General features: G+C 43.1%; 1 protein-coding gene across 1 annotated transcript in view; it reads left to right on the plus strand.

Annotated features, from left to right (window-relative positions):
- Nucleotides 1-14,398, plus strand: part of abtb2b (ankyrin repeat and BTB (POZ) domain containing 2b) — a 42,822-nt gene that overhangs the window by 16,871 nt on the left and 11,553 nt on the right. The window contains exons 2-3 of the mRNA XM_053426996.1: nt 10,203-10,352; nt 13,236-13,446. Coding sequence (XP_053282971.1) covers nt 10,203-10,352; nt 13,236-13,446 — 361 coding nt within the window. The remainder of the gene's footprint in view (nt 1-10,202; nt 10,353-13,235; nt 13,447-14,398) is intronic.

Raw genomic sequence — 14,398 nt, forward strand, 5'->3', positions numbered from 1 at the left:
CAACAATGGGCACGGACAACAGTAGAGGCCGGCGGTTTTAAAACGGACCAGCCCCACTCATTACTGTGGACAAAAGGACTCTGGACGTTTTAAACAAAGCTCTGCTCCGTAATGTCCACCTCTGTGAAATACTGCTGAGGTGCAATGAAATATAACACACACTCATCCTCACTGTTTACTTCACCACAACAGGTTACAGTGGACGGAGTGAGTCTGTGGCTTGTTGTTGTTTCTTTAATGCTACGTTAATTGGAACATGGTTGTAAGAACGTTAATGCAACAATGCTTTACAAAAAGAGGTGGGTCTATAAAAGAAAATGCAACGTCCGTTGTTTATTGAGCTGACGGTGCAGCTTTCGGTCACTTAAACTAAAATGTTTGTGGCCAGTTATAGAAAGTTGTTTAGTGTTTTACTTAGAGTTCACTAAGTGCTTAAACTTAACTTGAGTGGTTCCATCTTATTTTAGCATATATTTTTTACCTCACTCATCAACTTCGGAAGATAAGATACCCAGTTGCCCGGCATTATATAAAGTGATGGGCTCAACCTTCCCCAACTTCAACATTAAAATGCTTCTCAAACTTTTTTGCATGAATAAAAACAACGCTGCATTTTTCTTAAATATCAGAATATAACTCGGTTACTGAAGATAGCAGTTAGCGATATTTAACGAAGTTGTCGTAGATTTGACGATAAGCCAATGAGAGTGGGTGGGATGTGTCAGTTGCATTCTTTACTGTACCATGCTCTTTCTAGCTTTTCTAGGATCACCAACTCTACCGTTAAGAATACTTTAGCATGGAGGACTGTTACTTCCAATTAAGTTATTGCTACTAACTTGAGAGAAGATCATAGTACTTCAGCGACCACTCCCTAGCTGATGCAAGTATTGGCCACACCTTTAATGTCAGACGCACAGTCATAACGCACAACACACTTGTGTGAGCGAACAACGACCAGCGGCTGCCCAGAAAGTGGTTTTCCTCCCTTTTCCTGAGCGTCTTTTCCACTTTGCTGTGAGCAGCAGTCCTCATCATAATCCATCCACCATCCCCCCCACCCCTTTGTTATTTTTTTTCCTCCTCCTCCAATTTGACTCACTCTGTTCCACGCCATGATATTGCTGTCTACCCAGCCCAACGCGGAATGTTAATCAGCAGAAAGCTGCTTTAGATTTACAAGGGGGAATTCGGTTCAGTTCTTTGAAACGTCAAGCTCCTAAAGCCCTCCATCAAAACCGCTTGGAGGACTGTGAGAACCGCGCTGGAGTCGTATAGTTTATTTCTGAACAGGGAAGGATTTGCTTCTGTTCATTTGCGTCCTTGAGCTTCTGAAAGAGAAGTACCTGTGATTGTTTGTGAATGACGCTGGTGGGAAAGGGATGCAGCATCACAGCATCACACTCTCATAAGTGTGTTAATTAATGTCTGCACTCGGGTGCCAATGCTCATTTCAGTGTGTAATTGAAGAAGGGAGGAGAGGAGAGGCTCAGTTTAATAAATAATGATGAGTCACAAGGTTCTTTTTAGGGATTTTATCCAGGCAGGGGTGGAGGTGATAAAGAAACTGTGCCACTTTCATCTTTGTGTGATGCACAAAAGTCTCTAATGTTCAGGTTATTTCAGACTTAATGTGATTTCTTTATTTTAAAAGGGCCATAGTGTGATTGTGACCTATGACAAAACTACTGAGTGAGCATAAAACAAATTAAAACAATCAATAAGCTGATGATCCATATCAGCTGTGTGTCATTAACGTGGTTGAGTCATGTACTTAAAACTACAATTTGTGCTTCTCTAAGTTTGTGTTGTTAATTAACTTCCCATTTGAAATTAATTAAGAATCAAAGTGTATAATCTTACAAGGCTGAAACTATTTACAGGGAAGCGACTTAACAAATGATTACGAACAAATGTCCAGAGTGGTTGTTTATTTGGTGGTAAGTGGTTTCAAACATCCATCACTGCACACACTCCAGTCGGATGTGTTGTCATGCAGCTTGTTCATTTAAACATGTGAGAGATCCACAAAGGCAACTGGCCGGTGAAACTTAAGTGTGTGTGTTTGTGTGTGTGTGTGTCCCTCTGAGGCTATGCTGCAGAGTTCAGGTTCAGGCCTCAGCTCAAAGAGCGTGTTGTCTGCTACCCGAACTGACTGGCTTTCTGTTTTCACTCCCTAGACGGCCCGGCTGAGAGAAAATGAGCCGATCGGCCATATACAGAGAGCGAGAGAGCAATTAGTGCAAACACACAATCATGTAGACGCACAAAAACACGCCTTACACACTTTGTACTCATTTGCCCTGGCTGCTGCCCAGCAGAGTTTTTTGTCAGAGAGCTGAATAGAGGGCAGCTTGTTCGTAAAGAGGGAGGTCAACTGTTTAAAAGGACTGATCTGCTCCGGGCCACTCTTTGTTGAATTGTTCTCTTAAAACAAAATGCACGCAGAGCCAGCACTCTTTTGCTTTTCTGACTGTGGTGTCATCCGTCAAACACCCAGCAGTGTTTTGGATGCTGACATCATCTCAATAGTAAAAGTGGATTCAATTATGAGCGGGTGAGGTCAGATGTTTATCTGGATGTGTTATTTTCCGGCGTGTGTCATTTCTATTGTCCTACGTCATTAGAGGAAACAAACTAAAACCTCCATACTGTGTATTTTCAGCACGCTTATCTATATATGTATAATAGGCAAGTAAAACCTGTCTAATAATGGAGCTATACTGTCGCTCTGCTGCACCCTGTGAAGTGGCGCAACATATGGAACTGGGGAATGTTGAATGAGACGAGATAGCCACAGGCACCACAGTTGGCCTGGAATGTAAAGTATAAAACATGATTAGAGAGAGAGAAAGAGGAATGGAAAAGGGGGGAGAGAGCTGAAGTCATGTTTAGGATTACGGTTGGTTGTATAGAGAGGAGCTAATGGCAATATTTTTTTCAAGGCTGCGGGCAACCGAAGCCAGGCCCATCGAGTTCCACCACTCCTAATGCGTGTGTGTGAGTGCGTCCTTCATAGGCTCCCTTTTGAGGACCATTTTCAGACTGGGTGAGGGAAGTGGTGGTTGTGGTTGAGGGGGTAACTCTATGTAATGTCCCCCAAAGTGGCCTGTGACAATGTGAGTGTGTGTGTGTGTGGAGGGGTATGTTTACTGCAGACCACATTTACAGCACCACACTTATTTTTGCACTGTTAAACCTTAATGCGTCGTATTTGCACGAGCTCAAGCACCTCAGATTTACTCAGGAGCATTTTATGTGGTCCTAGATTATATATCGTCCATTTGCCGAATTTTCCATATGAGGGATAGGAAATAGCTCGTAGCTCATGGTTGTACGAGGGGCTTTCTATATCTCATGGTTCGCAGGACGTTGTAAAACTTTCATTTCAGAGTTCGTGAACACACTCTGCTCTCTCTCTCTCTCTCTCTCGGAGGATCCAGCGTATCCCGTGTGGAGGTTCAGATCTAATCTTTGTGGTTCTGCACACTGGGCTTCCTGGCAGACTTCTAACGGCACACAGATACAAGACTCTTACTTCCAGGCTGTGGGCAGGAACTAGGTTCCAAACTTTTAAATCATAGCTTTAGCCCTCTTTCTGTTTCCTAGAAAACGTCTAAACAAGCCAAACAGCAACGGTCTGAGGCTACATTCTTAATACAACATTTTAATCTTTCAAAAAACATTTAAAAACTAAAACGTCCTCAATCCACACGAGTGTTTCAGCTCAGTAGTGTTAATAAACCCTGTCCATACTATCACACCGGAAAATGGATATCAGACGACCATCCACATACACTGGGCATGTGCGTGTCCGTGTAAACAGGAAGCAAATAGTCTACTCGGCATTTGGTTGCTTAATTACAGGAAATACTACCAGAGAGAAAAGACAATGATGAAAAGAAGGATTAGTTCTCTTGGATCAACAATTAGCTGGAAGTCTTACTGACGATAAGTGTTTCCAATGTTTTGTATTTACTGATGGTAGTCGAGTTCTAATGCATGTGATTGAATCATTGTTTCCAAAAGACTGTTTTCACCGCCCATACAACAACACAGCCGCAGAGTTTTCAAACTTCTCAGTTTTAGGTGCTCATGAGCAGTGTGGACGGGGCAGGAGTAAACACAGCAGCAGTGATGGGTTTGAAAACTTGAATGTAATCGTGTGGATGTAGCCTGAGGGACAACGACTTTTAACTGTTCTACTTGAGATTCATTCACATTGACCAAATATAGAAACTTTCCACTTTTCCCATCTACACTGAGCTTGTGAATGATGATGTGTGTGGGTGTTCTTACTGAGTGACTTAGGAAAGCCCCCTTTTGCACAGCTGATAAGGTTACTTCCTCTTTTAGCCCCAGCTCAGCGCTACTACTGACCTGTGATCCACTGCAGCCAGGGGGGGGGGGTCACCAGAGGTGTCAGGGGACAGCGACCAGGCCTCAGTTCACGTGTCCATGACAGATTGTGATCAATCAGGCTCCGACAGGCACGTGTGAGAGAGATCAGGAACTTTTTGATGCCTTTTAAATCAGTCACGCCTCAAGTTTGCAACAAATATTCAAGTGAATGGTCGATTCAGTCCAAACTAAAAACGTTCGTGTAAGGCTTATGAATGCTTCTCTGTCCGCCCCACCAACTCAACCTGAAGAGTTTGTATCTTGAAAGAAATGCTTATACACCTATCAGCAACAACATCCAAACCAGCTACCCGCTTTGGTCGCTGAATGATAACTTGTCCAATAGATTATTTTTAGCCAAAATACTCATAGACCACTTTAAGTTTCTAAATGCGCCTCTTTCACTCTCAATCTCTGTTTAGACAAGGATCCTAAGGAGGGTCCCCCAGAGCAAGCAAACACATGGATATTTTTAACCCTGTATGCTGAGACCCAGCTGTTGGCATTGCTGTACAAAGCCAACACGTCTGGTTTATTGATGTTAATTAAATGTATTAATGCATTTCACTGTTACCCTTTCTAAAATCGTGCTTTGTCCCTCCAATGTTGTGACATGCAGTCTCTTGAACGCCGGGAAGAGAGTGTGGGGTGTGTGGGTGAAGCTGGACGTGTGAACAACAGGTGTTTTCAAGCCTTTCAAGGGCGGAAAAACCAGAGGCCAGGCCGGTGAGTGAAGGATCACATCTGGCCTGTGGATTCCACTGACATGAAATGGAGCAGGAGCATGTGTGTGTCTGTTGTTGTACTACAGGCATGCTCTCTGAAGGACAGAGGAGACCAGGAGACTGTGGGGGTGATACACACCCAATGACAGCCCTGTCAAACACTGCGGTATTGTGTGACTGTAGACCCTCCAGCCTCCACTCAGGGACAAGCACATAGGCTCCTGGCCCAGAATGAGAGAGCGTTTCTGGGTAGGGGAAGTGGCTTTGAAGCATCCCTCTCCCTGAGTCTCTGATCCGTCCAGTCGGTAATGAATGAAGAGGCTGTTAAAGGAGCCAAGGCAGGTGTTGGTGTGTGTGTGTGTGTGCGTGTGTGTTTTGAGCTTTTCACTCAATGCAGCCACCACTAAGCTGATCATGTCCTTCTGTCTTTCACACTCTCTTTACGGTAGACAAAACAAATCTGGTTCAAGAATGTCCTCATGTCAGGGCTGAGCTGGTGGGAACACAAATAAAACCGAAAGCTGTGAAAGAAAATGACAACATAGGCAGAAAATGTTATGGTCTAAAGTAGAAGGGCGCTCAATAGCACGCATACCACCGCCAAGGTCCAACAATCCTCTTAAATTCTATTAAGCCAATCTAAATAGCACACATTCATAGATATTAGTTGCCCTTAATAACCTTGATGTTTCTTTCCATCAAAATTCATGAATTATTCCCAGGAAAATTATCAAAAAATACCTTATCTCACAAGGTTAAAGAAAGTGAAAAATCTACATCTTGGAAATGTAATGGGTTCTTCCCTGAATCAGACTGCAACATTTCACCAAGTTTAATTTATCCAGAATAAATATGGGTAATCTTGCTAACTTTTTACATTCTGTAGTTACTTAAAGAACTCTGTTGCAAAGTTAAATGATGCTGTTTCACAAAGTCACACCGTCCTTTGTGCTGTTTTGTCGAAATTTGCCAAAATAGTAGCTGTTGGATTCCTCTGACCTTGTTTTGACAGCATTTCCACCGTCTGTGTGAGTGATGGCTCTGCTGACATAGGAGGAGCAGCGTAATGGTTTAGATAGATAGTTTGGATGGGCTGGGGACTGCCCCGGGATTTGTGGTTTCAGCTGTGATTTGTAGCCGGGATTCCCACATGACATTTGCAGGGTCAACCTCAGAAAGGGAGCCATGGTGGCCGCAAAAGAAAGAATCCCTTATGCCACTTGGATTCCCCTTGCCTCACCCTCTTTGCAGTCTCAGATATTCCTGCCTCTCTCCCCAGCCCCTCCTCAGCCGTATCCCTTCTCCGCATGACTCATTCATCTTCCACTGAAGCCCTACGTCCCTCAGTCCCACTCCTCTTAACTTATACTCTCATCTCCTCCTCTCTCTTATCCTCGGCCTCTCTCATTGCCAGAGAGAAATGATGCGTTTAGTGCAGGAGCTGCTGGGGCTCGTGATATTCGTGGTGTGGGTGGTGGTGGTGGTGCTGGAGGACGGTCCCTGGTTGGCTTGCAGACCTCCATCAGGCCCAGATGACGCAGGCTGGGGTTCGGCGGTGAAGCAAGCCATGGGGTGGGACTGTGGGAACTACTGAGAGTGTGGTGTTGTGTGAATATCTGCCACAGCTGCGAGAGGATATCGATTGAAAACCTTAGAGAGAAAGATTTAGCTTCTGCTCAAGATGTGCATATTTTAAGCGCGCTAAATATAGACCAAAGATTAGAGGAGGAACTTCAGGAGACGTCAAATCGGTGCCTGGATAAAAGGTAACGTTCTCTCTGAGATGATTAAGTGCCTGCTGTTTTGATTCCTCCAAAATTCTTTTCAACTGTCACACAAGAAACATAAAAGGACAGCAGTGCTTTAAGAGCTGCTCAATGATTCCTGAACCGATTTAAACTGGTTCATTACACTGGTTTAAGTCTATATTTAGGGTACCATTATGAACCCTTTTTTAAGGCCTTTCTTGGTGAATCACACAACAAGGAATTAATTTAGCTCACTTTCCACACACAGGCTCAGGAAAAACAACCTGCTCACACAGCCTTATCCGCGCTAATGACACAGAATGTCTGAGAATGGCTCCTACACCTCGGGAGGCACGAGTCTCCTCCGACAATAAATTGGAATCAAGCCATTTCTGAATGAGCCATTCATGTCACTCGTCACGTACATGAACGCATACCAGCCCCGTCATGGAGGCCACAGCAGTTACCAAGTCCTATAAATCACGGTGGTGTTTACCGTGGCATGAGAAAGTTAACACAATAAGAGGTGTTCCAAGTATGCGGCACCATCACCATTAAATACTTTGCTTTATCTTGTCTGTGCAAGGACGATCCAAGGCCTCATGAAGGTAATGATAGGGGGGGGGGAGATTCTCACAATGTTCTGAAAAGCCACATTTCTGTGTGTTCATTATCATTTCAGGGAATAATCAACAAGCTGACACCCTAAAGCAAAACTATCATCGTAATTACTAAAATACCTGAAGAGACACCTCAAAGAAACAGCAACATTTTTGATATGCACTGACATGAGAGCACTGTTTTGATTTGGGTTGTGTGAGGGGACGTGTTGAAGCTTGTTTGTGGACAGTTTGCCCGTCTGACGTGTTCTTTGTCACAGTTGTAGTCTGTGCTGGAGGCAGCAGCTTCCATTGTGCAGGCAGCGGGGAGTCAGCACATATTATACAAATCGCATGGAGTGGAGCAAATAGGAGAGGGAGAGAGATATGCTTCGGTAGCAGAACCCTGTATCATTAAATATATCAATATGGTTTTCATTTAGGATGCCCCGCTCCAGACTGAAGTGACTTTCTCTCTCTGTCTTTGTCTTTAGGAACCAAACATATCAAGTGTCCTGAAGCTCTCCCTTGAAAAAACGTTCTCTGCTCTGATATTTCCCTCTAGCTGTCTTTTTTAAAGCAGTTTGATATAGTGCTGACTTCATGATGTTTACATCCAGTACATGCAATTCTATACTATACACGTTTCATAGATTAGCTCTGTGCGGTTGTATTATCTATCCTTGGCTCGAGGTTATAAAACTGTTTGGATAAAGAGCTTTACATAATGCATTAATACATTCAGGGACACATCGTGAAGAAAATATAAATTGAAATGACTTACATTCCATAAAAAAAGAAAGTTAGACCTCAAAAGAAAACTGAAGTAGGTCGCGATACAAGCGTCAGGTGAATGATTTATGTGGAGGTTTAATGTTCTGTCCGAAGCAGTGGGGATCATACATGTTTTAAACCTGAATTTAAAGGTAGTCAAAGTCTGGGCAAGTTCCAGCTCGAGGCACAGTTACATGTCTACTGTGAGCACATGGAGCCGTATCGTAGACAATTTATAATGCAGATAAAAGTCTGGAGGCAAGACAAGTATATTCTGTCAAAGGATTTATTGGTAACCTTAGTAGCTTTGAAATAATCTGTCCAGATCTCGTATATATTCAGTCAGACAGTTATTCCCCCCCCTTCCCCATCTCCTCTTGTGTCATGGTGACTTCAGAATAGGTTGATGGGCTTTTTTTATATGCAGAGGGTTTCTTCTTTTTCAACATCCCGCAGATTCCAATTAGAGGGTAGCTTTCGCTGGAAGCACGTGGGAATGTCATTTTAGGGATGCTAGTCCATCTTTTCCCTTTTGGGAGACTATGAGATGAGGAGGCCTTTTTTCCTCAGGCTTTGTAAGTAAGTCATAGACCTGCAATGACTTTCTAGTTCTCTATTTATTTCCACATCCATCCTCCCTCATTTGTGAAGTGAAGGTTGACCTTAGAGCAGCTAATCCTGTTCGCCTTTATCAACTATAGCTGCACGCTAGCTAACAGCACACTCCGGTTCTTAAACAATTACATAGTAGAAAAACATTCTGTTCTCCCCTTTCACAGCTTATATCCATCTCAGCTGCGAAACAGCGATCACAGGAGGGCACAGCGGTGAGAGAACAGGAGAACGTGTTGGTTTTATGTAAGAGTGATGTTATCTCCTTGTCTGCAATTAGTCTGACAACTGGCTATCGTGGAGAATAAAAGTGCAAACTTGTAATTGGCCTGATATCTGAAAATATTTTTTGTCAGAGAAGAAAGTGATTTTTCCCCGAGATGTTGCTTTGTTTTCAAATTCATTAGACTTCGACTTGTTTTTTTTTAAACTGTGTTTTCTGGATGATTCTCCAGAGGGTCCATTTGAAGAGGAAATACCACACATGTCTTAGACCCTAGTTAAACCATCAGTTCATGATAGTGGCTGTAGTACCTCAGTGATTTCATCCTGCTGCAAGTTGTTTACTTTGTAATATTTCCAGTATATTCTTGATTCTTGTCTGTCTTTAAAGAAGGCTGATAACAAGTACAACCTTCAAACTCATACTTAATTTCCAATTTTATTTAAGGTTTTTAAGTCTTCATAGTCACTTTTTCTAACTAGTCACAACTTAAATCCAATCCTTTCATAACCAGATCTGTTTGCTTCTTTATTTGTGGGTGTATTAGTGTAAATAAAAGGTCTGAGTAGTTGGAACCTGAGGCGGCTGTTGGTCTTTGACCCCTTCAGAACTCTGTTGATTGATGGTACCCTAGAAATGAACCTTTTATTACTAGATGTAAAAGTTTATTATGTAAAATACCCACAGATATGACATGTAGCATCAAGCAAGTAACGTGTATTTATTGTTAATGTTGTATGATACTGTATTATGTATTTAAAGCAACGTGTCCTCGGTGACAATTCATTCTTAACTTACTCTGTCTCTGTATTCCTGCGCTGAGGCCTCCACTGGAGTCGGATGCAGTGTTTGTTTGTATTAGCCTCATGTCCCTGTGTGCTCTGTTTATTTTCCTGAATACATTGAGCACGGCTCACGTTCCCTTGAGTGTTTACTCTCCCTCAGCTTTGTTGATTATGTGTTACCAGGATTATAAATACACTCTGTAAATATCACCACTGTAATTGTTTTGGAACTCGCATAGGAGCAATGTGAACAGAGTTTTTTTTTTTTGGTTTATTTTATTCCGTGGCCTCGCATTAATCATACTAATATCCTCTTGCTGTTTTTGTCTTTCCAGGTGTTTTGTCTCTTCCGGCCCATTTCAGTCCGTACACGGAGAACCAGCAGACGTCTGTGGACAGCAGGGAGGATGCCTATGCCCAGCTGGAGCTGAGGACGCTGGAACAGTCCCTGCTGGCTACCTGTGTGGGCAGCATCTCCGAACTGAGTGAGTACAGAACAGTGTGTGTGTGTGTGTGTGTGTGTGTGTGTGTGTGTGTGTGTGTGTGTGTGTGTGTGTGTGTGTGTGTGTGTGTGTGTGTGTGTGTGTGTGTGTGTGTGTGTGTGTGTGTGTGTGTGTGTGTGTGTGTGTGTGTGTGTGTGTGTGTGTGTGTGGCCCTGCAGATACTGTGTGTTAGCAGGGTTTTCACATTAGATGTATAATCTATTAAATCGGTTGAGCAATCAGAAAGAAACAACAGTGAAACTACAAAACTATTCTATTTCAGCCAGCCGAGTGTCAAGCAGAGATGATGGAATATCACCACTTTCTGTCTTGTGCTGAATCCCATCTGGTGCCTTGTTGTGAAAGCTGTCTCTTTTACACATAAGCAATGGAAGAGTTTAACTGCACATGACGCACTAGGGAACGTAGTGGGAACATATATGTGTGTTAACAGGGTATTTTTTAATTTACATCTTCGCATTTACATTAAATTGGTTTAGATTATGATGAGGGTTTATTTAATCTCTCTTTACAACACTCAGACTTCATAGTGTGTATGGTTCTAATCGTGTAAAGAGGTCTTTTAACGTTCATTTTGCTCGACTTGGGTTGGTAAACAAGTGGTTAACACAAACACACACACACACACACAGTGATTGAGTTGGCAGATGATGGAGAGCTGGACTAACTTCACTGAAAAGTTGAAAAGGGACAGGAGTAGAAGTTGGAGGGATAACAGTTGGAACGGTATGATATATAGTTTCAGGATGTAGTACAGTAGTAGTTGGTAAAACGGGGTTTAGGTGTGTGTGACTTGGCACTCAGGGGAAATGATGGAAAGGTATGGAGGTGAAGAGAGAGGTGGCCAGGTCAAGGTGAGAGGAGGAGGAGGGATGGAGATCAGTGTTGGTTAGAGCGTGGATACGTTTCCTCCTTCAAATGAGCTAACACTCTGCCATTTGTTCCTGCAGCACAAGGCCACGTTCATGCCCCACAGTCGTTAGCAGGGCATTAAGAAAGTGTACACACACACTCTGTCAAACAGACACACTCTTTCTGCCTCCTGCTCACTGCTCTCTTTGTGCCACATCTCTCTGGTGGTGTGAAGCTGGGCTGTTCTGGAACCGGACTGGCATCCTCCAAACTCATACACGTCTATAACCGCACACACAGGCGTGTGTTCACCGATATGCACGCACACAACAAAAACACAGAGGGGTTGGCACTCTGATCTGAGACCAAGAGAGCAGGCGGACACAGGAGCATCTGTGCTAAGCTGCTCGGTTCTCCTGGATCTCCAGACTGGACTTGGCCAGACACGCGAACACACTGAATACATAAACATGATGGATTCTGGGATACTGGACCAGTACGCTGAAGTTTCAAAATTGTTATTGGAATATAGCACAACCAATAGACTGGCACTGGAAGTTATCTTCATGCATGAATGTTTCATTTTCAGCTCTGCAGTGGTCTTCCACCAGACATGGGAAACTCAGTGGGTGACCATCCACTTAACTTCGGGAAATATTAAGAATCTGGATTTCACTAACACAATAAAAGAGCTTTGTGCTAAAGCATGTCAAGCAAATTAGAGATGTGGGGTCAGGGAGTATACAGATAAAAAACATAGGCACGGCCTTTTTAGCAGGATTTGCTTCGAAAACATCTCATTATCTAGTATCTTTGACTTGAGGGGAACATTTTCTCAACATATATTCTAAAAGCAGTCCTGTCACAGTTAATTGATATTTCCTGGCTTTCACAGGGAATCCAGTATAAGATGTACTCTAGTATTTCATATCCTTCTGACCCTCTGAGCTCAGTTTCGCCAGAGGGCCCAATATGGGCTGGAAAGCCAGGGAGAGGCTCTCCATCCTGGGCAGGAATTCTAAGGAGACCCCCTGGAGGGACGGCTGGGGGTGGTTAACACAAAGGAGGCCCTTCAGCTTTAAGTGGGGTGTGTTTTGGGAAGGCAACTCCAATCTAAGCCCCCCTCCCCTTGAGTACTTTAAACCCCTCAATACAGACACACACATACACACTCACTCTGCTAAAATTACCAGCCCCGGCCTCTGTGCAGCCTCCCACTCACAATAATCTGGTTAGAAATTAACCCAGGGGTAATTATACTAAATGATCGTTACACGTTCAACCTGGCCTTCTCCTCTTAGCTGCCTCTCGCTGCCCTTCCTCCACATCCCTGTGAAGATCCATTCAGTTCGGACTTCCTCGGTTTTGGGTTGTGCGTCTCAGTTAAAACAATTTATACACATTATAACTGCAAGTGTTAATGTCTATATAAGACTTTTTATCCATATGAATCTGCCACATGTTCAGTTATTTAAATTAAATCAATTTCACAGCAGGGTTTTCAAGACAAACTTTCTCCTTCTTTTTAAAATGTGACCATCTCACCTTTCTAGGCCGAGTGCAGGGACTCAAAAGCACTCACACAGAAACGGCTGAACACTTCATTAGTCTGTAATCAACTGTTTGTTAGCCCATTAACTCCTCAAGTGATCGAAGATAAATGGCTATTTAGACTGGCCGTCTGGCTGTGCTCACTGATAACGGCAATACTTATGGCAAACACCACTGGAGACACTGAAGGAGAGGAATGAATAATGGAAGGTTGAATTTAAGTGGTTTAGGAAAAGGGGAAATCCGGACAAATTGGAGGCCCGCAGGGTTTTCACTGATGAAAGAGATCTCATGTTATAGATTTTTAAATGTACAATTAGGTATTTGTTTAGGCCCTGAATACTCATCACAGCATCCCAGGGATCTTCTGACCTCTTGTACTGGGTCATTGCTTTGATGAAAGCAGCATGTTTAAGGTCTTTGTGGTTCCAAATATCTAATATCTGAACTCTCTTTTTCCAGGTGACTTGGTTTCCCGTGCCATGCACCACATGCAGCGTCTGAGCTCCGTGCGCCCGGGGCTGAGTCCAGCTCGCCACGCCCGGCCCCAGCAGCCCGTGTCCTGGTCGCCTGATGCCCTCCACACCCTTTACTACTTCCTGCGCTGCCCACAAATGGAGTCCATGGAGAATCCCAACCTAGATCCCCCACGCATGGCACTCAGCAAAGAGAGGTGGGAGTCACGCTTGATGCTTATAAATGCTCTGCAAAGTGTATCACAGGCTGATGCACTGGTCTGATATAGTGATGTGTTCAGCATCCTTCTTCTCTCTTAAATTCTAAGCATTGTTTTGTTTTCCTAACTGCAGCTGTAAGTAGCCATGATTTGATTTTTCTCAAATACACAAAACCCAACTTCATAAATTAACAACTACGTTCTAATCTAGTGAGCAGCTTTTGTGCAGACCACCTTTCCTTCTCAGCAGATCTCCCGGCCCTCTGTTCATTCAAGTGTTAATTTTCTCTAGGTAAATTACAGGTAAGCAGCAGCCTCCAGGTGCTAACGTCCCTGACAGAAGGCTGAGCTGCACCTTTAGAGTGTGAATTAGACTGAGACTGGTGGTTCTAGAGACTTAAAGAGGTGCTAATGGTCTGTAATTCTGTTAGGGACTCCTCAGATCCTCCTTGGGTTACTTGTGTAAAACAATTAAGATAATTATTGTTCTTATTTCATTCCCAAGACAAGTGGTGGAAAATATTTGGATCGACTTACGTGGCGTTGTAACGTAGCACATTATCTTTATGTTTTATACTAATGTTCTTTATCAATTTAACAGATCATTTTATACAGTTTGAACATTTTGATAATTTTTCTCAGCTCAGTTTTGGCTTAAGATAAGTCTTAGGCAGTTATATTTCATGTTGTCTTTTACCTCTTAAATTTAGTGATAAAACGTATGAAAATGTTGGGTTGTACATCTCTCTATGTGTTCACATATGTGCTCATCACAATTTAAATACAAATACACCTTTTATAAATCAGAGAGGTCATCTGCAGTCAGTAATGTAAAGATTATTAGCTTCAATTTGAGCGTGTGATTGTATGTGAGTAAAGCGCTGGCAGGCTGCACATACATCAAAGTTAAAGTATCAGAAAAAACTTTCAGTGTGTGAGTGTGTGTGTG

The sequence above is a fragment of the Pleuronectes platessa genome, chromosome 7, assembly GCF_947347685.1.
Source record: "Pleuronectes platessa chromosome 7, fPlePla1.1, whole genome shotgun sequence".
Classification (NCBI taxonomy): domain Eukaryota; kingdom Metazoa; phylum Chordata; class Actinopteri; order Pleuronectiformes; family Pleuronectidae; genus Pleuronectes; species Pleuronectes platessa.